We start from the raw sequence: 26,126 nt of genomic DNA, 5'->3' as shown, positions 1-26,126 counted from the left end.
GATGTTCTGAGCCTTTTTGCAATATTTTGTGTTAATGTATAATGTTTTTTTATGTTAAATTTTAAGTATTTTGCTTCCCTACTTGGGTTTATGTATTTAATACTTTTTTACTTTTAGATGTAAGTATGCTTTGTCAATGAAAATTTATATTTTTTGGCCAAATAAAGCACTTTTGACTTTAGTTTTAATAGTTTAGTTTTAAGTTTAGTACTAATAGTTTGTTATTAAAAAAAATTTCAATTCAAAATTAATTATTTTATAGCCTCAGTCTTATGCAAAAATGTAGAAAATGCTATATTAGATAACTACCTGAGAATCAATGAACATATTCTGTGATTTAGGTTTTCCATTTTTAGCAGTTACGTCCTTTAGCAATCTTAAATAATATGACTGAATGTGAAAATATATAACTACAAATAAAATTAAATAACTGCACTTCCATATTATGTGAATACTGTAGATACTTAAAAAGAGATTTTGAGATTTTTTTAATTGAGCTTTTTGAAATTTAAATTCGTTTACATCTAGAAATAAAATGCATTCGTAATTTAATTACTGTATATTTTTCTGTTGGATTTTAGATGATTGTGAATTAAAATATACAAATAGGACTACAGCTGACAATCTAGATTGTAACTCTTGTTGATTTAAGTCATGTGCCCATTCAACTCTTCCCCATGTCCCTGTTTGATATTCCTCCTCTAACCTAGATAGAAGTACAGCTTTTTCTGGGGTTATAAACCTTTCTGTTGCTGCTAGTGTTAGAATCACTGATTTTAATGTGTCAACTCCATAAACAAATCCTACAATTTTTAGATTGTTAATATATGTATTTATCATGCAGATAATTTAATATTTACCATTAATGGCTGCAAAGTTGTAAGACATTAGATGTCGAATTAATGTAGTTTTATCTTCTTTACTCACAGGGGAAACATCCATTTCCACTGATTTTCTCAGCTTTACATTGAATCTCTTATTAAACCAGTCTATAACGGGATCCCATTCGTTGATTTGAAATTTCAAAAGATCTTCATCTTCCTATAAAGAAGTTTTTGTAGCTTTTATTTTAAAAATATAAATTGTTATACTTACATTTGCCTGATACAATACAGTATCTGTATCTAAATAATTTACAATATAGTTTACAATATCAAGTTTCGTCAGGTTGTTTGGATTATCTAGGACTGTATTGCATAGTGTAGTCTAAAAGAAATACATATATATTACTATAATCCATAAATAAATAAAAGTGAAGTACTGGATCCAGAATTCTGGCCTATTGGGGTATATGTCAATAAGTTTTTAACCCTGAAAAGGGTAGTACCTCAAAGCAAGGAATAAACTTCTTTTCTTTTATGTGAATGAACATGTGTGTGAATATAATGCATCAGATCTCTCAGAGGGAAATGTGGACAATTGGAAGCATTTCTCTTAGACAATAACAGAGACATAGTAGGCTTATCGGAACATTGGCTACTTGATGAGGAATTAAATTCCAATAAGTGGTTAGAAAATTTTTGTTGTGTTAGTCATTTTTGTCGAAAAAGTTTTATAGGCGAAAGTGTATTAATTTTTGTAAAAAATAGTCTTATCTGTAAAAGGTAAAATGAAAAAACTTCAGTCTCCCTCCACTTATTTATTAAATATTTAGTTAACTTAAAATTCCCTACATGTTTCGGACACAGTGGTGTCCATCATCAGGGGGTAAAAGGTTTAAAATTGGTAACAGGCACACGCCCCAGGGTTTGATTACATATCAAAAACCTTCCATTTATTATTATTGTTTTGTTTTGAATTTTAATGTTTTTTTTTGTTTGTTTACATTCTTTTGACCAACAACAGAACAGTAACAAACAGTTCGTCAACAACAGAATGTAAACAAATAAAAATAAAAAAATAAAAACAATAATAATAAATGGAGGGTTTTTGATAAAATTGGTAAATGCCAACCCAACCCTCCATTTATTATTATTGTTTTTAATTTTAATTTTTTATGTTTGTTTGTTTACAACAAACGGTTTTTGATATGTAATCAAACCCTGGTGCGTGTGCCTGTTACCAATTTTAAACCTTTTATCCCCTGATGATGGACACCACTGTGTCCGAAACATGTAGGGAATTTTAAGTTAACTAAATATTTAATAAATAAGTGGAGGGAGACTGAAGGATTTTCATTTTACCTTAACCTACGACTCCACTGCAAGTATGAACTATTTCTTCACTATTATCTGTAAAAGTCTTAATTTTATTGTTGGTTTTAACATCGACAAATGTATTGAAATCTGTGGTATTTATGTATCATGTTTAGATTTGTATATCATTGTCACTTAAAGGCGTCCTGCGCCCATTTTGAAATATTCTTGGTGACAATGAACAATCTTTTACTCAAAATGAATAAGTCAACAAGAAGTCATTGCTGGCGATTTCAATGTGCACTTTGGGGTATCAAACAGTGACACTTACAATCTTTGTGATCTGTTGGGTGAAAATCATTATGTAAGCTCTACTAGTTCTTTTAAAATAGAACTCAATAGGCCAAATACTCAAATGGATCTACTAAAATATTACAATATGATAGAACAGGAATCTTTTGAATCCATAAATATTTATCAATTGACCACCACTCAAATGTGTAAAAAACTCAAATATATGAAAGCTTTTCCTGAAAAAATATTTGAAAAAAGTCCAGAAATACCCATGTGGGATGTATTGACTGGTTTAATGATGAGTTGAGAAATATGGCGGGACATTTGCATTTATTGGGGAAAATAAGTAGGCAATATGAGAGACCTGTGCTGATCTTTACAAGTCCTATAAAAAAATTTACAGTGATTCGATTAACAGAGCTAAAAGGAATTCCAATGATAATACATTCCTCAAAAAGATCTCTGGATAATAATTTAAAACAAAACAGGTGAAAACAGTGACATAAATATTTTTCCAGAACTTTTCAATGAATATTTTAGTATCTCAAAAATTTCAACTTCTTTCGAGAATTTAGAGTATAGTGTAGTTTTGCGATCTGTCCAAGGCATTCGACTGTGTTAGCCGCCGGCTTCTCCTTAAAAAGCTTGAATATTATAAATTCTAAAAAGGGAGCATAGAACTATTAAAATCGTATTTATCTAATAGAGAGCAGACAGTCATAGTTTGTGTCATTGTCGTCTGAAAGGGTTAGATGTGGGAATCCGCATATTGGGACCGATTGGGCCAATATTTGGGAAGAATGGTTAAGTTATAGTATATAAGTATATTGAAAATTTCAGCCCTGTTAAAAATAATAACTTTATATATATATATTTAAACATAACACAAATGTTTACCCTCAAGCATCAAATAATCCAACTCTCTTTACTTCAATTCATAACTAGATTATTAGTGTTACATCAGAAACCAATGCCAATGAACATTTTTTATAAATAACGCCCGGGCTCCCAATAGTTCAAAAAATAGTTATTACATGTCATTTTTACTTCTAAATATTAAGTCGCTAAGAAATAAATCAAATGAATTTGAAATCTTTATAAACATTTTGAGTTCGCCGGATATATTACTTTTACCTGAACACTGGTTACGACCCGATGAGCCCTGTTTTATAACAAACTATACGGTAGTTGCTACTTAACAGAAAAGAGTTCGGTCATGGTGGCACTATGTGTAAAGTAAAAGGTTTTCTAGCGCCTCCACCATTTATTGTAACTTATAACTTCATACATGTTTGCCTTTAGTTTTTAATGTAAACCTTGCTTAATGTAAATAGTTATTTTTATAGGAATATTTAGTTTTATTTGGTTGGCAATTGTGAGTTATAAAAGCGCATGAAGGGGCTCTCCCCCTTCCCTTTTTAATCTGTACATAGAACGGTAAAGAACGGCAAGACCAATATAAACACTGAAGACTGAAAAACAGGTGATTTTAATTTCCCTCGAAATTCCTAAAAAACATATAAAATATTAAGAAAACTAAACGTTACATGGTGTCAGGTGTGTATTTCGAGAGACAAAACCCACAGAGAGGCAGTACAAAACTGGATGATAATGGATTTTCTGAGAGCACCACCTGTCATGGATTTCTTTACCGGCAATGTTGCAAGAAATTGGGCAAGATGGTGGCAAAAATTCGAGCTCTACCTGATGGCGATTGAAAAAAACGAGGCTGCAGAAGGGGTCAAAGTGGCAATCTTTCTGAATCTGGTAGGAGAAAATGGTGTCGAAATTTTCAACACCCTAAACATAAAGATGGAAAAGGCCAAACTGGAGGATGTGAAGAAGAAATTCACTGCATACTGTGAGCCGAAGAAGAACATAGTGTATGAAAGATACAGATTTCTTACATGTAAGCAGAAGCCCGACCAGTCCATAAGTTCCTACATCACCGAGCTGAAGACCCTGGTATCCTCATGTGAGTACAGTGAAAGTGATGAAATGGTCAGGGACATGGTAATCCTGGGCATGCAGTACCAGTCCTTACGTGAGCAGCTATTTCAAACGGAGAAGCTCACTCTGGAGAAGTTGGAGGCGAAGTGTAAGATCTACGACCAGGACAAAAAACAAATGGAGGACATGGGGAAAGCAGAGCCTTCCACGAGTGCATTGGACGCTATAGGAGCACGCAGAAATAACCAGGGGAGTAACAGTTTTAATTTTAAGGGTTTTAATAATACAAATTCAAGAAACGCTTTTAAGAATAAGTATAATGATAATAATAATAATACCAAAATTTCTTACAGCTTTCAAAAAAATAATAAATTTAAAATGTGTGGTAAATGTCAAACAAAACATGCTTATGGTCAGTGTCCAGCTTTTGGAAGATTTTGTACATTTTGTAAAAAACCAAACCACTTTGAGTCTTGTTGTCTTGCTAATAAATATTTAGATAAAAATAAACAAAGAAATGATAGCCATTTTAGAAAGAAAAAAATAAATAATTTAGATTTTTCTGGGTGCTCAAATTCCTCGGATGATGAATTTTTTTTGGATTGCTTGCAATTGCAATCAATAAACTCTGAAAGCAAAAAGTACAGTGAGCAAAAAAATAAAAATGAAATCATAGAAAAAATTTCGATAAGTAATGTTGATGTGCTTTTTAAGGTGGACACGGGAGCACAATGCAACATCCTGCCTGCCAAGACTCTACAGAAACTAGCACCAAACGTCCAGCTCAATCCCACCAATGTCAACATTACAGCATATGGTGGCGCCAGGATTGATGTCATGGGATCTACAAAGTTAAATTGTATAGTGCGTGGTAAGAAATACCTTATTAAATTTTTGGTTGTAAGAGCTGAGGGCAAGCCTATATTAGGATTGGAGTCTTGTTTACACTTAAACTTAATTAAAACAATTGATAGTTTAAAAAAAAATTGTGAAAATATAAAATTTTCTTCAAAAGAGCATGTCATAAAAAAGTATAAATGTGTTTTTGAGGGGCTTGGCACTTTTCCAGGGGAACCTTATAAATTTTCCTTAAAAGATGACGTGAAACCTTGTGTTTTTCCTGCAAGAAGAATTCCTAAAGCTATAATGCCAGAGTTTCAAAAAACATTAGATAAATTAGAAAAAGAGGGGGTAATTTGTAAACAAACTGAACCAACAGACTGGGTTAATAATATTGTTGTTACTGAAAAGCCAAACAAAAAATTAAGAATTTGTTTAGATCCGTCAAAGTTAAATCTTTATATACGAAGAGAACACCATCCTATTCCGTCAATTGATGAAATTTTGGGTGATTTGACAAATAAAAGATATTTTTCAGTTTTAGATTTAAAAGATTCTTTTTATCAAATAAAATTAGATGAATCATCATCAAAATTAACAACATTTGCGACCCCTTTGGGAAGATACAGGTTTTTAAGACTACCCTTTGGCATTAACACAGCCGCGGAGGTTTTTCAGAGGAAAAATACAACTGTTTTTGGGGGAATAATTGGCAATAAAATTTATATAGACGACCTTATAATATCTGCGGAGAATGAGCTCGAACATGACATAATTTTAGAGGAAGTTTTAAAAATGGCTAAAAAACATAATATTACTTTTAATAAAGATAAATTTCAGTTTAAAAAATCTGAAGTTAAAATTCTAGGCTTTAAAGTTTCAGCAAAGGGAACTGAAATCGATAAAGATAGAATAGAAGCAATTTTAAAATTAGAAAATCCCAAAAATAAAAAAGAGCTTTTGAGATTTTTAGGGTTGATAAAATATTTGGGTAAATTTATCCCTAATCTCTCTCAAATAACAGCGCCTTTAAGAAATTTAACTTGTAATAATGTTCTTTGGAACTGGGAGAAAAGTCACACAGAAAGTGTAAAAACAATTAAAAAATTATTAACTTCTCCACCATGTTTAAAGCACTATGATGTAAATCAACCCTTAGTCATTCAGTGTGACTCAAGTCAAGAGGGTATGGGTGCATGTTTATTACAAAATGGTCAACCTATAGCTTTTGTCAGCAGAGCATTAACCGATACTGAAAAAAGATGGGCTTGTATTGAGAGAGAACTGGGTGCAATTTTATATGCAGCAGAAAAATTTAGTTATTATATCTATGGCAAAGAAAATGTACATGTTCATACTGATCATAAACCCCTTGTTAGCATTTTTAAAAAAGACATAAATAAGGTCTCAAGTAGACTACAAAGAATGCTTTTAAGGCTAATGAAATACCAATTAATAGTTTCTTATTTGCCGGGTAAACAAATGTTTACTGCAGATTTGCTTTCTCGAGCTTTTTTGAAACACCCTGTAAAAGATGACCCACAAAATAACTTTCTTGTTCATGATATTCAAAAGAAAATATGTATGAGTGAGAGAAAAATGTCTCAGTTAGAATCAGAAATGAAAAATGATAATGTTTTAATTTCATTAAAATCTTTTATTCACAGCAACTGGCCTAAAAATATCAAAAAAATGTGCAATGAACTAAAGCTATTTTATCAAATAAGAAATGAGTTGTCTGAAGAAAATAATTTAATTTTTTATGGGGACAGGGTTGTCATACCAAAAAATCTTAGAACTTTAATGTTAAAAAAACTTCATGAGGGACATTTAGGCATTAATAAATGTAGAGCTAGGGCAAGGGAGACTATTTATTGGCCAAATATAAGTAATGACATAGGCAGGTATGTTTTGAATTGTCAAACATGTCTAAAGTTTCGTAATAATAATTCAAAACTACCCTTATTGCAACATGAAATGCCAGAAAGACCTTGGGAAAAAATTGCTATGGATATTTTGGAATTTAAGGGATATTTGTTTTTATCAATAATGGATTATTTTTCTAGCTGGATAGAACTAAAAAAAATTAAGAATAAATCAGCTGATGACATAATAAAAAATTTGAAACAAATTTTTTCCATATATGGTTTTCCTAATTTTATAGTATCCGACAATAACCCTTTTAACTCGTCAAGTTTTCAAAATTTTTTAAGTGAATGTAATATAGTTTTAATTAATTCTAGCCCGAATTACCCTAAAAGCAATGGTTTAGCTGAAAAGTCTGTAAATATTTGTAAGAAAATGTTGAAAAAATGTTTTTATGAAAATAGGGGTAATCTGAATGACATTGATTATTATCTTTTAAAATACAGAAATACTCCAATTCCTGATCTGGGTTTGTCACCAGCTCAAATGTTATTCAATCGCAGACTAAAGGACAATTTGCCTATTGTGGATTCTATGCTTAGTCCTGGACTTGTAGATTTTAAAGAATTAAAAGAAAAGAAAATTAAAAGAAGGACAAAACAAAAATTTTACCATGATAAAAATTCAAAAAACTTGGCAGGTGGGAAGGTGAATCAGGATGTAATGTTTAAAAAAAAAATGAATGGGAAAATGGTGTTATTATGGATAAATGTAAGGAGCCCAGGTCATATCTAATTAAAGATAAATTTGGTAATTGTTTTAGAAGAACTAGACAACACCTTATTATAAAAAAAGAACCTGTGTCAGATATATCTAATAATGAAAATGATAGTAAATATAAAACAAAATTTTTCAGAGAACCATATTTTTTAAGAAGTAACAATAAGGTATCCGACTAGTTACATAAATTTAGAACGTTGTTCTTAATAATTTTTGCTCATTGTATATTTTGTATAAATGTATGTGTTTGTTATTAAATTTATGATGTTATTAAATTAATGATGTAAACTTTACTTTCTTTTAGAAATTATAAATTGTTTTTTTTTATTGGAATTATATAATTTTTTAGAATAAGCTTTTTGTTAGTACTAAAAAAAAAAAAAAAAAAAATATAAATAATTATCTCATAAGGGGGGATGTAAAGTAAAAGGTTTTCTAGCGCCTCCACCATTTATTGTAACTTATAACTTCATACATGTTTGCCTTTAGTTTTTAATGTAAACCTTGCTTAATGTAAATAGTTATTTTTATAGGAATATTTAGTTTTATTTGGTTGGCAATTGTGAGTTATAAAAGCGCATGAAGGGGCTCTCCCCCTTCCCTTTTTAATCTGTACATAGAACGGTAAAGAACGGCAAGACCAATATAAACACTGAAGACTGAAAAACAGGTGATTTTAATTTCCCTCGAAATTCCTAAAAAACATATAAAATATTAAGAAAACTAAACGTTACACTATGATTCTAGTAAATAACAATGTTTTGAAGACATTTAATATAGCTACTTTTAAAAAGTTTAATGTATATATTACTGAGGATAAATTTGAATTGTCTGTGGTTTATGTAAAAGCTCTTAACTTTTATATTACATGTATTTATCGTCCTCCTAGATGTAATATGGGGGAGTTTCTGACAGTCTTTGAAATGTTTTTGACATTATTTCCAGTAGGAGCAAAATTAATTGTTTGTGGCGATATTGATTATCTATCAGACTCGTATGAATCTAATAGCCTAAAAAATCTGGTGACTTCTTTTAATCTACAAATGGTTATTGAACGACCAACAAGGATCACATCATGCTCCCAAACATTAATTTATTATATCTGTTTAAATTTCTCTGAGCTAAATTATGTTATCCAGGTTATTCCTTCTGGGTTGTCCGATCACCAGTCAATTCTGGCTAGGATTAGCGTACCGACAATAAAGAGAAAAAAAAACAGTAGAGCCTACAACGATGCGAATTTTAGACGCCTTTGAAATGTATGCAGTAATACTGATTGGACGGTGCTGTATCGTTATCTTGTTCCTCTAAACCACTTTAGTGACTTTGTTTTGAGTATTTTCAATACGAGTTTTCCCATGAAAAAGATAAACGACTATTATTAATGAACTAAGGGATAATTCCTCAAAGTTATGTGAATTTCCAATCAATGTAGATAATGTTAATCAGTTCAATTCAGACTCAAAAATCAAATAAATCTTCAAATAGATCCCCTATCGTATACTCAAAATATCTCTATACAACAATCATTTTATTTAACACATACTGATCTATATGAAAGCAAGAAACTGTTGAACAAAATAAAAAATTAAAAAACATCTGGGATTGATGGACTGTCCATCAGAGTTTTGCAGAGTTTCCTTGATAAAGCTCTAGGCTTAATAGTTATGTTTCTTTTGATACTGCAACGTTACCAAGTAATCTTAAGGTTACCCTCGTGACATCTCTCTTTAAAGGTGGCTAACCAAATGACGCCATAAATTACAAACCAATTTCAGTTTTGTCCTGGCTGTCTAAGGTTATTGAGAAACTGGTAAGAACGGTAGCTTCCCTAATTAAAAATAACATATTAAGTGAATATTAATTTGGTTTTTGAGAGCGCACTAGCACGAGTGATATGTTTAAGTGTTATAAACGATGGTCAGTTTGCTGCAGCGGTATTCTGTAACTTCTCTAAAGCCTTTGACTGTGTCAACTATGGAATACTGCTAGGTAAGCTTTCTAGATATGGGTTTAGGGGAGTTTTTCTAGAATAGTTTAAATCTTTTTTGTCAAACAGAACCAGTCTGTTCGGTCAAATCGCACTTTGTCTGAACTTTGTTTAGTGAGCCATAGAGTTCCTCATGGTTCGGTTCTCGGTCCCATTTTATTTCTATTGTATATAAATAGCCTGACGTCTCTCCAGATAAGAGGATTCTTCACTATTTTTGCAGATGGTACCACCATCTTATGAGCAGACAATAATAAAATCGCATTAACAAGAACAATTTCTAAAGATTTATTAATGGTTAAACAGTGGTGTGATGCTAATCTGTTGTCTTTAAATACAGGTAAGACTAAATTGTTAAGATGGTATATTCAGACCAGTTAATGATTCACAACAAAGAATTGGAAGTGAATAATTTTAGCAGATTTCTTGGAATTGTTATTGATGATAAACTGAAGATCTGTCAAGCAAAATCTGTCTATTTTTCTTTGATTAAAAGTCACCTACGGTACGGAATAGCATTTTGGGGTAGCTGTAGTCAAGGGCTTTTTAACTCTTATATAACTCTTTGTGTTTGTTTTGCAAAAAAGAGCCATTAGATATATATGTCATACATCTCCACACGACTCATGTAGACCCCTATTTAAAGATACTTACCTTGTGTTGCTTGTTTATTGTTGAGTGTGCTTTCCTAATATATAAAAAATATAAATCGTATCTTATAAATAATGGCTTCTCAAAACATTATAATACCCGATAAAATTATAATATTCCAATGCCCATGGAATTCGCTTATACAGGATATCTTAATTTTAAAATCTAGATACTTCTTTCTAAACAAATTGGCTGACCTCCCGGATCCAGTAACTTTTTACGTACTGTCAAAGTAACAAATTTAAACGTTTCTGACGCTCTTTACAAGCTTCTCAATTACTCCTAAAATAAATCTACGTTTTTTAATTACATATTTGTATTTGGTGTGTTTTCTTACAACTTATAAAACCATAATGGCTCATAGACCAAGAAATGTACCCTTTTTCGAAATGGCGGATATGTTTTTGATGTTTGGCAAGTTTTAAATATTATTGTAAACGGTAAATACCTGTCAATTCTTAACTAGGAAAATGTGACTCCAATGCTAGTTTAGCCGCTAGACGCTATACCCAGAAGATTTCATCCCAAAGAAAAATATTTTTTAAATTTGATTAACTGCCTAAAGGAGACTGGAAGTTTTAGCAAAAGACGGAAGGGTAATTGCGGCGGATCTCGTGCGATGCAATCAGGGCAAGAGGAAGAAATTTTTGAGAGAGGAAGAGATTTGTCGAAGAATCACCAAAAGGCCCCTACAGACACACGCTGATGACTTAATTCATGAACGTGCGTGCATTCATCGATTCGAATTTGCAATAGTCGTAGCCCCTTGAAAAAAAAAAATTTGTAATAAAAGTGGCCAAAAAAAATGCTGGAAATTATTTTGAAGTTCATTGGTCAATCGCTAGAGGGCGCAACAGCTTCTTTAAATCTTAAAATTGCATTTTTGCCAAAAAACCTCCAATAATGTACACCTCAAAATATTATATTAATATTCTAGGAAGATTTCCTCACAAAAAAGTTTCTACAAAAATTTCTGTCAGTTGTCAAATAAAGTGGTGGGAGGCGTTTTTAGCTTGAATAAAGAAAACAGCTGAAAATCAGCTATGATTGGACCGATTTTTATTAAACATATTTTTTTTTTATGTCTATTGTTGGCTTATTTTTTCAACCAAAAAAAAATTTCAAATTACTTTTCCTAAAATCCGCTAGAGGGCGTTGACTTGTGACTAACCCTTTCTGTCGGATTATTTCAAAAAACTCAAATGCAACTATATATATTTTTTTACGTCATTAAAAGCGGGGAAGAAAACCAAAGAAACTGGTGAAAACGGCACTACGATATCATTTCTTAAACAAAAGTTATAAAAAAAAAAGTGTCCATTCGAAAATAAAAATGACAAAAATAAACTCCTATTTGCTTAGACAAACTGAATAAACTCCTTTTATATAAGTATTTTTTTAAACAAACAAACTCATAGTACTCTTTTAGAAAATCCGACATACAGGATTGATCGTTATACGTTTATTTATACAGGGTGTTAACTAAACCAAGTTGACCAAATGGGCCTATTTTGGGAAAACTGTGCATAGGAAAGTTGAGTTAGTAGGCTATGGAAACAAAAGTGGCAGGTAACCATGGAAGCAAAATATGTAAATATTTCAGTTAAATGTCATTTTAGCGTCTCTTCTTGCGATTGTTAAAGCGTTTTTAAGTCTCGCTAATAACATCCAATAGTTTTCTTGTTAGTTCGCCGTATTGTGAACTTTGTTTTTCCAGTTTTCCGTGTTGTTCCAGTTTTTCGTGTTGTGCCAGTTGTTCGTATTGTTCCAGTTTTTTGTGTTTTGTTCAAGTTTTTTGTTCCTTAACTTTTTATCTCTGTTTTTCGTATTGCTTTGTTTAACAATGCTTTACACAAACGAAGAGGCGTTTGACATAATAGGTACTTATTTTTAATGTATGAGAAATGCCACAGTTGCTGCAAGGGTGTATGCGCATCAGTATCCTGATAGACGCCATCCTACTGCAAAAGTTTTTCTTCGGATCATACATCGTTTGCGAACGACTGGAAGCGTTCGGCTGCCCGTGTTTCGGAGATAACGCAGGGGACGCACCGAAGACAACATAATAAATGTTTTAGCCTACGTCGAGTTTAATCCTCACTTAAGTACTAGAACAATAGCGCACGACCTGGGAGTAAATCGAACTACTGTTCAGAATATTCTTAAGGAGTACAGGTAAGCGATCTTTTGGATATTAATCTTCACTATACGCGATGAGACTTAATTTTCCTAAGGAGAGTTCATTTTTTGATGATGATGCTTTAAATGTAAAATTAATTAATTTTTACACGAAAAGCACCAGATTGGTCTATTCTGTTGAATCAGCAGTCATCATCTGGTTCCAGGTTTCATCCATATCATTTAGTCCTGCATCAAGAATTAAGTGCACAAGATTTTGACCGAAGGCTAGACCATTGTCACTGGCTTTTGGGTATGATTGTAGAGGATCCTCAGGTGCTTTCAAACATATTGTGGACAGATGAGGCTACATTTCACAGCAATGGAGGCGTGAATCTCCACAATATTCATTACTGGTCACCAACGAATCCGCACTGTATGCGAGAAGTCCAGCATCAAGGTCGTTGGTCTTTAAATTGTTGGGCAGGAATATTAGGAGGTCGAATTATCGGCCAATTTTTTTTTAACAACGCACTAAATGGTGCAAATTATTTGCAGTTTTTAAGGGAGGAATTGCCAATTTTATTAGAGGATGTGCCACTTGAAATTCGCCAACGAGTGATGTTCTAGCACGGTGGCTGTCCAGCACATTTCGCCCGAAATGTTCGGGAGTTTTTAGATGCTACCTACCCTGGTAGATGGATAGGACGGGGCGGTACCTTTCCATGGCCGGCTAGATCACCAGACCTAACGTGCCTGGATTTTTATTTATGGGGTCGAGTTAAAGAAATTGTTTTTGCAACAAGACCTACGACGCGACAAAATATGATTGGCCGGATTAGGGATTGCATGCAGACTCTCTCATTTGCTGAGGTAGAGACTGCAGCTTTGTCTACCGAACAAAAGATGTTTCAGTGCATAGAAAATTATGGAATGCATTTTAAACATTTGGGGAGGCACTAAATAAATTATGTGTATAACATATTATTTAGTATATTATATATTATATTTAGTATATATATTATGTAGAATTTAAATATCAAATAACATATTATAGAGTGTTCTATTTAAAATAAGCAAGTTTTCATCTACATCCGGTATCATCAAAATTGTTAAAAGTGTCAAATTATTTTATTTTTGTATCTTTAATTAATTTTTCTATGGTATGGTATGGTGCCAAATTTTTAAAACTTTCCTATAGAACAACTATAAACTGTATGCACAGTTTTCCCAAAATAGGCCAATTTGGTCAACTTTATTTAGTTAACACCCTGTAATAAATAAACGTATAACGATCAATTCTATATCTCGGATTTTCTAAAACACTACTGAGTTTGTTTCTTTTTAAAAATACTTAGTTAATACGAGTTTATTCAGCTTGTGTAAGCAAATAGTAATTTATGGGCATTTTTATCACTTTTATTTTCGAATGGACACTATTTTGTTAATAAGTTTAGTTTAACAAGTGATATCGAAGTGCCGTTTTCACCAGTTTCTTTGGTTTTCTTCCCCGCTTTTAATGACGTAAAAAAATATATATAGTTGCATTTGAGTTTTTTGAAATAATCCGTCAGAAAGGGTTAGTCACAAGTCAACGGCCTCTAGCGGATTTTAGGAAAAGTAATTTTAATTTTTTTTTTGGTTCAAAAAATAAGGCAACAATAGACTTAAAAAAAAAATATGTTTAAAAAAAATCGGTCCAGTCACAGCTGATTTTCAGCTGTTTTCTTTATTCAAGCTAAAAACGCCCCCCACCACTTTATTTGACAACTGACAGAAATTTTTGTAGAAACTTTTTTGTGAGGAAATCTTCCTAGAATATTAATATAATATTTTGAGGTGTACGTTATTGGAGGTTTTTTGGCAAAAATGCAATTTTAAGATTTAAAGAAGCTGTCGCGCCCTCTAGCGGTTGACCAATGAACTTCAAAATAATTTCCAGCATTTTTTTTTGGCCACTTTTATTACAAATTTTTTTTTTTCAAGGCGCTACGACTATTAGGGCCTGAGATTGCCGACGTCCATTCTTAGTTGGCCACCCGGTACAGACGCTCAAACTTTTGTACCAGTAAGTCGTTGTGCGCGAAGAGAGTTGTGATGTCGTCTGATGAATAGCTTGCTATTATAGCAGTGGCGTGCGATTACATTTTAAAAAGTACCAAAAAGTCAAAAAAGTGTCGTCGTCTGTGGTCTAAGGAATGGCTTTTAAAAAGACAGTCATTTTCACATATTGGAAGAATTGAAAGGAGAACCCGATGCCTGGCGTAATTATCTACGAATGGATGAAAATACCTAAGTAGAATTGTTAGAAATGGTTACTCCATTAATAAAACGTCAGGACACCGTTATGAGACCTGCAATAAGTGCAATAAGTATTTCCTAATCGCTGAATTGGTCGGGGTCGAAATGCTCATGTTCCGTGGCCACCCCGTTCGCCCGACCTTACATCTTTTGATTTTTCAGTCTGGAAATGTATAAAAGACTTTTTGTATATGGTTCCGATTTTAAACGAGGATCATTTAAGGCAAAGAATTGTTGCAGCTGGAGAGTATTTCAGGTTGAAACCAAGTATTTTTGAAAGCCTTAGATTTTCTTTAATAAAGAGTGCTCGTATGTGTATACAAATGAATTGAGGTAATTAATAAATAATTTAGGGTCATTATTCTATGATTTTTATTATAATAAGTAATTTAGAAAAAATAATTTACGTTTATTTTGTTAACTTAATAAAATGTATCTACATTTTAAAATTAAGATATCTAATAAACGGATTCTCAAAACGACATTTACTAAGAATACTTTTTTTACAAGAAAAGATTGGATAATTAGAATTTTTTACTAGAACTTTATTATACAGGGGTACAAAAAAGTTTTGGTATTTTTAACACAAGCAATATACCGCAGGTGGCGCCCTCTGCAAGGTATAGCAAATCCGTAAACGGATTTCAATTTCTCGTTCCAAAAAACCCCCTTATACCAAATTTTAATTTAATATCTTATAAAACATTGGACTTATTTCAAAAAAAAACGATTCTATATTTATCATTTTGACGCCCTGTATATTGAATACCGAGCACCCATTTAAAAAATGACATAACGAAAGTCGCATTATTTTCGTCCACCCTATATGTGGCTGGCGGATTGACCTCCCTTTTCCGGACACCCTGTATACTTGAGCATAAAAATTTTTTACCATCTTCCAAATTACATCAAAGCATCTAAAAGTCCTCCTCGCTTTAAAAAGTCCTTTGAAACGGAATTGCTTAAAAGCAAGTATTTTTACAGCCTAACATACTTTTTTAAAGATAATTGGGAATAGGCCAATAATTAACAATAACCAATAAACAGGATATAATTAGTTTTTAATAAAGATGTAAAGGTTAGATTTTTTGTCATGTTATTTTTTATATTATTTTTGTGATATTACTCTCATAAAATTTTAACTCATTTCGTCTTGAATTGTAAATTTAATTTTGTGTTATTATTGTTTATGTTAGTACATTGAACTGACTATTGTGTTTTTTTTAATTATGTGTTAGTAATATGTCATTAGTAAAATGTCGATTTATGTTTATCTTTTATATTATAAGAAACTTTATCAACAACTATCATGTATTTATGATAATAAAAAGCATGTTTTAAATTTGATTTTTTTTGAATTTGATTCTCTTCCTTTTATGCATAAATGCCCTTCAAATACCATAGGAGGAAGCTGCAGCCTCTTTGCGGATGACACAACCATATGTCTGCTGGTTCAAAGGAACAAGCTATGGAGAGGTTTGGGGCTGCACGGATGAGTGCGGAGGCCTGGCCTTGTATGAATGGACTATTACTGAATGACAAAAAAACTGAGACATTGCTTTTTACTCTCAGGTATTTAGGCAATGTCAATGAGGACTTGGAGAGTATTAAGTTTCTGGTAGTTCATATCGACCCTACTCTTAGATGAAATTGCCATATTGATAAAGTGTCAAATAGATTAAGAAGTACATCGATTGCCTCGCCATACACTCTCAGAGTTCTTATCACTTAATGCCCTAAAAACTGTATATCAGGCCCTTTTTTACACAGTAATGTCATATGCTGTACTGGCTGGACGTCATGCCACTTACTCTGGGAGAATGGGTTGCAGAGGAAAGCAGAACAGATCCTGGCTGGGCTGGGGTACAGAATGACCACAGACAGGCATTTATTAATCTGAAAATATTAACATTCCCATCCCCTCTCTTGCATGTTAAGTCAAATGAGGGCCAATACAGAGTGCATCACAGCTATGACACTTTCACAAAACTCACTGTCCCAGCCTATTTCTGACTGGAAAGGTGTCGAAGTGGTCCGGATTGTCTTGGAATTAAATTCTTTAATATTCTTGCTTAAGAACCTAAGGTCCTCTTATTTAATCAATTTAAAATTACAGTAAGAAAAATTCTGCTGGAGAAAGTTTTTTATGATGCTACAGAATTCATCAGTGCATTTAACAACACTAGTAAATAACGATTCTCCCACCTAAGCAATTTGTATTGTTTTTGTTAGGTATCTTTGATGACAAAAATAATAATTGAAAGAAATCGTCCATTATCTCAAAGAGACCTACGTAACTAGAGAAAAAATGAAAACTCTAAGTCTCAGTCTCAAAATGTCTTTTTAATTATTCAGGTGACATGTTTTGCTAATAAAGCATCATCAGACCTACAATAAACAGAAAAACACAGGTAACTACAATAAAACCTTACACTAAAACAAAATCAAATATTAAAAATTAGATAAAATTACCTTATAGCTAGATGACCTGCTAAGTACTGACAAATATAATTTAAATATGAGAATATTTTGTAATAAAAAACAATAACACGGCACAAAAATTCAACAAAAAAATATAAAAAGGGAAAACAGAGCAGACAAAGGCTCTTGTTTGGTAGTCATGAATAGACTCGACTAGGTGGCTAAAGTGACAAAATTTCTATCGACTGACGACTTCGTGGCTATTACTGGGGATCCAACGATTAGTTTTTTCTCAAAACTTAAGAATTCTCTAGATCGATGTCTTATAACTCTGGAATACTTTAACACCACTAAATCTAACCTATACCCTATCACATACTCCTGTGCTCTATGGCTTACCTAAGATTCATAAGGAGGGAAACCCGATAAGACCAGTAGTATAATACTATAAATAATCCTCTTGGCTTAACAATACTTTAAGAGAAGTAACTGGTTTTCGGAACGAATTCTCCATTAAAAACTCAATTGAATTTGCCAATTATCTAAAGCAAATAGATGTTCCAAACAATGCTATTTTGCTTTCCTTAGATGTAAAGAACTTGTTCCCTAGCATACCCTCATCAGATTGTTTAACATTGGTTGAGATCCTGCTAAACAATAATAGTACTTTGCCAAAACTGGTGGTAGATAATCTAATCCACCTTTTATCATTGGTTTTGGAACAAAATTTCTTCAAATTTAATGATCAATTCTTTAGGCAAAATCTGGTCTCGCCATGGGTTCTTGTCTTTCACCATTTTTGAGTGAGCTCTTCATTTATTTATTTATTTATTTATTACAAGTTCAGGTTGCGAACAGTACACAAGTACCAAAAAAGCATCCACTGTGTATATATAACAAACTTATGATAGATTTACCAAACATTGTCTTAAATTTACATGTCACGTGTGTAGATACAATCAAAAAGAAAAAAGGGAAATTTAGATGAATACACTAATGAGATTAAATAGAGCGTAAACTGTTACAAGTTCTGAATTAAATAAACAAAAATAAAATTATTCTATCTTTTTTAAAAAATAGGTTTTTAATTGGCGTTTGTAGGATCCTATCGGCGTTCCAAAAATATCCGATTTCAGAAAATTGTTGTAAAAATTAAAAACATTTTGAATTCTAGAAAGTGGAGAGTTCTGTCCTACGTTGGTTCGATAAAAATCGGCTGCAAACAAGTCTCGGTTTCTTGCATTTTGCCTTGGTATCCGTATATTAATGTGAGATAGAAGATAATGTAAATCGACGTGACAATTTACTATTTTATAAAGCGTAAAAAGATCTGTGATATTTCTTCTGTATTCAAGAGTTAAAAATTTAAATTTGGCTCGTATAATGGTATAATTATGGTTGTATATTGGCATATTGGTCTTAAATCCTAGATATTTTAGAAACCTATTTTGTACCCGCTCTAGGCGCGTAATGTCTACATTGTACTTCGGATTCCATATTACTGAGGCAAAAGAAAGTTTACTGAGGACAAAAGCATTATATAAGGAGATAATTGAATTTGGGTTTTTAAAATCCGTTGAATTTCTTTTTATGAAACCAGCCATCTTATTGGACTCGCATATCACTCGCTCAATGTGAGATTTAAAAGTCCATTTTTCATCCAGGATTACTCCCAGATCTCTAATCTGTACAACTCGTTTCAGATTACTGCTATTTATAGAGTAAGGCGATATTATTTTGGTAATATTTTTTGTAAAAGAAATAGAAAAGCACTTTGCAGAATTTAGAAAGAGACGATTTTTCTGACAGTATTGTTCAAGGCGCAAAAGGTCTTGTTGGATTTTGAGGCAGTCATCCATGGTCTCAATTTTTAAGTAGATTTTCAAATCATCTGCAAAAAGTAAAATTTTACACTGTTTAAAACATTTTTTTATTGAATTTATATATATTATAAAAAACAACGGACCCAGGTGACTGCCTTGCGGTACACCTGATGTTATGTCAAACCACTCGGATTTATGGCCATCAATAGTTACTCTACTTTTTCTTCCTGTATTATAGGAACAGGATAATCTAATTATTGCAGGATCAACATCGACTTCTTCAAGCCTTTGTATTAATATTTCAGGATCAATTTTGTCGAATGCTTTACTGAAGTCGGTATATATCACATCCACTTGACCTTTGTTATCTATTGTTTTAGTGACAAATTCTGAAAAGCATAGTAGATTTGTTTCAAGAGATCTTTTAGGGTAAAAACCATGCTGTTCTTGAATAATTCTATGTTTTACACTCGGAAAAATTGTGTCGTACATAATTTTTTCCAGGATTTTGCCAAAAATGCATAACTTGCTAATGGGCCGATAGTTTGTCACGTCTTCCCTATCACCATTTTTAAAAATTGGTGAAATTTCGCTTAATTTCCATTTTTGAGGAAAAACTCCTGATCTTAACGACTTATTGATATAATGCCTAGTGGCTTGACCAAGCTATTTGCGCAGTTCCTTACCAAGATAGGTGGAATATTATCTGGCCCAGGACTTTTATTTACATCTAAATTTTTACATATCTCAAGGATTTTATTTTCTGAAATTTCGTATATTTTAATATTACTTTTATTAAAAACAACTGGATTTGATGTATTATAAACACTCTTAAAAGATTGAGCAAACAAATTGCTTACATCCCTGCCACCTTTTGCAGAAATATTACCTAATTTTACGGCGTGTGGAATAGACACATTGTTTTTTCTCTTATTGCCAACAAAACTCCAAAATTTCTTTGTATTTTCCAAAATGTTGTATTCTATGCTATTTATATACTCTTTATAGTCATTTTTTATCATTTGTTTAGATAGGGTTCTAAGCTCACAAAATCGATCGTATGAAGCTCGATCACTGTATATTTTATATTTTTTATGGAGTTTGATTTTTCTTTTATTACTGCGATTGTTTCGAAACGAAAATAGATAGGAAAGTTGCCTTTAACTCTACGCACCGGAACTAATTTTTCTATAATTAGTTCTATTTTGTGATAAAACTGGTCCACCAGGACATCTACGTGAGCGCCCGTTAAACATTGACTCCAATTGATTTCTGATAAGGATTGATTTATGTTATCGAAATTAGCTTTTTTAAAGTTATATATTTTATTATTTGAGGCTCGGAGAGGTCTCATGCAAGAAACTGACCAAGCAAATTCAATTGCTTTATGGTTAGCATTTTCTTTAACTAAACAGCTAAGAGATTGTTGTAGATTACTTACTAAGCCTCTATTACAAAGAACTAAATCTAGTATTTTACTTTTATAATTTTTCAAAAAATTATATTGTTTAAATTCAAGATAAGAAAACTTTCATGAGTCACTTGGAGGAGAAAATCCTGAAAAGTCGTTTTGCGGGCTTTTTGAGAGCTTATAAGAGGTACGTGGACGATGTGTGCGTGTTGTGGGTTGGTGACGAGAATGATTTATTAGATTTCTTGTCATTTATTAACTCCCTTCATAATCAAATCTCTTTTACGCTGGAAAGAGAGACAAACAGAAAATTACCCTTTTTAGAGCTTCTTTTATACCGAAATAATAACAGTATTTCTTTTGAAGTATATCGCAAACCTTCTGCAACAGATAATATCCAATTTAATTCCAATTCCCCTTATCAACAGAAATATGCAGCCTTTAATTCAATGTTCTACCGTTTATTTAAATTACCTCTGTCCAAAGACGCTTTTCAAAAAGAACATAATATTAAAAAAATAATTGCTGTAAACAATAATTTCTCACTTTACAGCTTGAACAAATTATATTACAAATTTTATAATAAATATAAACTGTCCTATCACATCATCCACCCACTGAACAACATCACCAACAATAATAATTTTAGATGCCTTAGTTATTTCGGCGGCATTTCTCAACAACTTTTTTAAGCCTTTTAGCCTTTCCATAGCTTTCAAAACGACTAACTCGCTAAGAAAGAACCTAGTAAAGACGTTGGATAAAAGTGATCCTCTATCTAAATCGGGTGTATATTGTCTTAATTGTAAGGATTGCCCTGCCATTTATGTAGGACAATCAGGAAGGAGAGTATCCACAAGGGTACAGGAACACCTAAGCCTCATTAATAAGTTCAGGGACACCAACACCACAGAAACTAAGTCAGCATTTGCTAACCATTTATTATCAATGGTTCATAGTTTTTCTGTCCCTGAAAATGTTTCCATTGTTCATGAGTGCCCTAAGAGTAGAAAGTTGGATCTCTTGGAGAAAATGGAAATCACCAAAGCCAAAAAGAGTCCAAATTTGACATGCGTTAATGATGTTTTCACCTTTAAGCCAGGACTTATCTTTAATAATCTTATCTAACCTCTTTTTTCTGCTCACGATACGCATACATACCTTTCACTCTAATATTTATAGGCAGGGCTGGCCGAGTGGTTAACGATCTGGTGTTTCACCGAGATCGACTTTAGATTGTGGGTTCAAATCCTACAGCTGTCACGTTTTTTCCCTTTTTATATTTTTTTGTTGAATTTTTGTGCCGTGTTATTGTTTTTTATTACAAAATATTCTCATATTTAAATTATATTTGTCAGTACTTAGCAGGTCATCTAGCTATAAGGTAATTTTATCTAATTTTTAATATTTGATTTTGTTTTAGTGTAAGGTTTCATTGTAGTTACATGTGTTTTTTTGTTTATTGTAGGTCTGATGATGCTTTATTAGCAAAACATGTCACCTGAATAATTAAAAAGACATTTTGAGACTGAGACTTGAGTTTTCATTTTTTCTCTAAAAATAATAATACTTACGTTTTTTTAGCTCCTGTTATCTAAATAAATGACTTGGCTGAATTCTCCATGTTTACAACTTTGTTTTTTACAATAATTTATAAAATGAGCCCACTATTAAAAACAAGTTCAGTCATGTTTGAAATGCAAGACAGTAGACAACAAAAATGCCATGCAGTTGCATTTTCCCAATCAGTTTTGTTACGTGTGTGGAAAGTTCGCAACACAGTTAAAAAAAAATTACTGTGCATATTAAGTGTTATTTTAATTATTTAAAAATTAGAGTTGCCAATCTAGATAAGTAGTGGGTACCACATAGCTGCTGTACAACTTGCTACAAAACCAATTATTCTCATAAAAAAAAATGAGATGCTGCCTTTTACAAAGCCGGTCATTTGGTGTGAACCAAAAGATCACATTATCAATTGCTATTTTTGTCTAACTGATCTCAAAGGGCAAAACAGGAAAAAAAAACATACTCTAAAGTATCTTGATGTTTGTGAGTTCGGTTGACAAATGTGGTTTCCGTTATGAGGATTTGGCATAGCACTTATAACTAGATAATGAGACATCATCAGACAGCCTGGAAGATTCATCCTCTTGCTTCTACTAGCATGGCTCCAGTCCTAGTGAGCCAAGAAAGACTCAATAATCTATCCAGGGATCTGAATCTATCAAAAGGCTGAAACTTTTAGGATCACGACTTAAACAGCGGAACTTGCTCAAATGCGGAGTCACCATAATATATTACTTATTAATAATATCATTATATTTCTATTCTGAACAGTGTTGACGGCAACACAATCAGGACCAGCTGAGAAAGGAAGTACCTACCATTTAGATATTTTTTCTATAACAGGACCACACATAAAGGGTAAAACTAGGGTGGTAGGACAATTTGGCTCTCAAATTGATAATATTTTCAGCAACTTGGCTAAATGTCAGGTAACAAGTAATACATTATTCTCAGATATATCAGATCATTATGGTCAGAAACTCCATATAGAAATGCCTAAAGAGAGTAAAAAGCCAGTATTTATAAAGAAACGTTCATACACAGAAAACAACATTAAGAAGTTTAATGATCTTTTAACACATGAATCCTGGGAAGATGTATATAACTGCACTGAAGTCGATCTAAAATATTATTGCTTTTATAATATTTTCTATTACTATTTTAATGTAACATTTCCTCTAAGTAGCCACAGAATAAAGGATCCTGATAAAAAATGGGTAAACTCTGAAATTAAAAATTATTCTAGTCATATTAAAGATCTGTATGTATGGTACAAGGAAACAAATAGTGAGGCAGTTTATAATCAATATAAAAAAGAAAAAAAAGAATATAAAAAATTTATTTCTAACTATAAAACTTCTTTAAATGAAAACAAGATTATCTGTTCAAATAACAAAACTAAAACTGCTTGGACTATTTTCAATCAATGCTCAAATAAGTCAAAGTCATCTAAACCTGTCACCCTAAATTCTAGCAATAATGAAATTATTGAAAATTTGTATGAGATAGCCAACATATTTTTGAAGAAATTTAATGCTTCATCTCTTACTCCTTCAATTTCTGGTCAATTGCCTAAAGGAAGCCACATCCCCACTATTTTCCTCTTTCCCACAGATTCAAAGGAAGTTCAGAAAACTATCGACCAATATCTCTCCTTTCTTCAATATCAAAAATCTTTGAGCGAGTCATTTATATCTGTATTATGAACTTTTTAAAAAGGCAAACTATTCTTTCAGATAGCCAGTTTGGTTTTAGGCCCAATCATTCAACCCAGTTGGCAATTTACATGCTTATATCCTTTGTGATTGAAAATGTTGACAAAAAAGAAAAAGTTGCCGGACTCTTTTTCGATTTATCGAAAGCATTCGACACAATCAACCATGGTCTACTGCTGTCAATCCTTGAAAATTGTGGACTGAGGGGAAACTGTGCCAGACTTATAGCCTCTTATTTAGATCAGAGAGAACAAACAGTTTGCCTTGGCTCTGGTAATGGTACATATGTTTACTCAGCGTCATCCTTGGTGGTACAGGGAGTGCCTCAGGGTTCAATCCTAGGCCCAGTATACATATTATATGTAAATGGTCTTAGTGAGTGTTTTCCAGGGTGTTTTATCAACCATTATGCTGATGACACTTCCATAATCTTGTCAGAACATCTGATTGAAGAACTATCTGTCAGAGCTTCTCAAGTGGTAGAGAGGATGCAGGAGTGGTGTGACAATCATGCTCTGAAGCTAAATGCTGATAAAATCGGGCTAGTGACATTCTCCAAAACTTTACCTCAAGATTCCCTACTTGTAAAGTTTGAAAAAAAGTCTCTTCAAGAGGTAGCTTCCTTAAAATTCCTTGGTATACAAATTGACTCCTGTCTCACATGGGTCCCACACATAGACACTCTTGGCAAAAAACTAAATAGTTTCTGCGCGTTAATAAGGCGTCTACGAGAAGAGCTTTCCCTAAATTGTCTGAAGCAAATTTACTATGCATTGGTCCAATCTCTAATCACTTATAGTTTGATGTTTTGGGGATCTTCAACTGACGCCGTGTCAGTCTTTATAGCACAAAAACGGATCATAAGATGCATGCTCAGACTCACACCACAAATGTCTTGTAGGACTTATTTTACTAAGCTTGGTCTACTCACTGTTCCAGCTCTGTACATTCTTATGTTAGCTATTTTTGCAAAGAAACACCTGCATCTTTTTCAAACTAATGAAGATCATTATGCTGAGGGTATGTCTATTGTGACAAGGGGGAGAGCTGAACTGAGTGTCCCAACTCATCACTCTGCCTTTTTTCAAAGATCTCCTGCCTTTGCTGCTATTAAAACATATAATAGATTACCTCTCGCCCTAAGGCAAGAGAAAAATATCATGAAGTTTAGGAAAGACACTGCAAGGTATCTGTTGGGCAAGTGTATCTATAGTTTCGATTTACAATTTTAAATGTGTATTATGATTAATATTAAGGGTTTGTTTATTAATTTATTTATTTTCATAATGTATCATACTTGAGATATATGTGGTAAGGTAATGCACCCAATATTATGTCCAACATTATCTTTTTGTTCTTACTATTTTTATTAGCAGTATGTACTGTGTAGATGTTATCAAATTTTAATTTTGTTCGTTTTGTGACATTGCTATTGTCTATTTAAATTAGATCTTGAAAGCAATAAAGAAATTATTATTATTATTATTATTAAGAAAGTTGTTGGTTGATAGTTACTGTTGGCAGATATTCTGGGAATAGCCCTGCAATTATGGAAATTTTTCAGAGATCATAGTATTTTTTCAACTCTTTTCAACAATTTTATTTTCACAAAACTATTCTATTTGCAATTGCAACTCTACAAAGTGTATTTGCCCCCCTATCCCACCAGTATACTAAGCCACAGTAATCCCTACCTTAACAAAAACTTACAAGGTGCATCTTACTCTGAACAATTTTTTTCTTCTGGGCATTCCATTCTGTTGCTACTGCCAGTGCAAGGGGTTCACTTTCCACATAAAATAACTGGCCTTTTGGTGTTTTAAGTTTTCTTTGATCAAGCGTTATCTCAAACTTGCCATCACTTTTAAGTATTCCAGTGGTTTTGTAAAATCGATTGCGGGTAGCTAAAATTGTTTTACAGTACAATCATCTCAAATTATTAATGTCTTTATTCTGGAAGAATACTTAATACTTTTATCTAAGGAAGATCTGAGAATAAAATCTTACCATAATTTCTTATAAATATCTTTCCAGAGCCGGACAAAGCTTTGCTTATTCTATGAACACTATTTAAAAACATTTTATAATATTAATAATAACTAAAAAGTAAAAAACGAGAAAATTCTGAACCCCATTAACCTATAAATTATAACCGGTAAAATTAAAAATGGGAGTTTTTAGAGTTTCTTTCCGTAACGGAGTGTCATCTGTCGTATATACACGGTGTGTACACTAATAATAGTAGACATATACAGGGTGTCC

General features: G+C 32.4%; 1 protein-coding gene across 1 annotated transcript; it reads right to left on the bottom strand.

Annotated features, from left to right (window-relative positions):
• Nucleotides 1–544: 544 nt before the first annotated feature.
• On the bottom strand, nucleotides 545–26,036 carry LOC126745994 (ATP synthase mitochondrial F1 complex assembly factor 2). The gene is made up of 5 exons (XM_050454082.1): nucleotides 25,872–26,036; nucleotides 25,575–25,768; nucleotides 1,096–1,206; nucleotides 861–1,041; nucleotides 545–803 (listed from the first exon to the last, which is right to left on the bottom strand). Exons 1-5 carry the CDS (start codon nucleotides 25,942–25,944, stop codon nucleotides 553–555), a joined length of 810 nt encoding a protein of 269 aa, XP_050310039.1. The 5' UTR covers nucleotides 25,945–26,036; the 3' UTR covers nucleotides 545–552.
• Nucleotides 26,037–26,126: the final 90 nt, after the last annotated feature.

The sequence above is a fragment of the Anthonomus grandis genome, chromosome 16, assembly GCF_022605725.1.
Source record: "Anthonomus grandis grandis chromosome 16, icAntGran1.3, whole genome shotgun sequence".
NCBI classification, from domain to species: Eukaryota; Metazoa; Arthropoda; class Insecta; order Coleoptera; family Curculionidae; genus Anthonomus; species Anthonomus grandis.
Note: the sequence above shows the minus strand (reverse complement) of the source record. Positions and strands in the feature narration are given on the sequence as shown.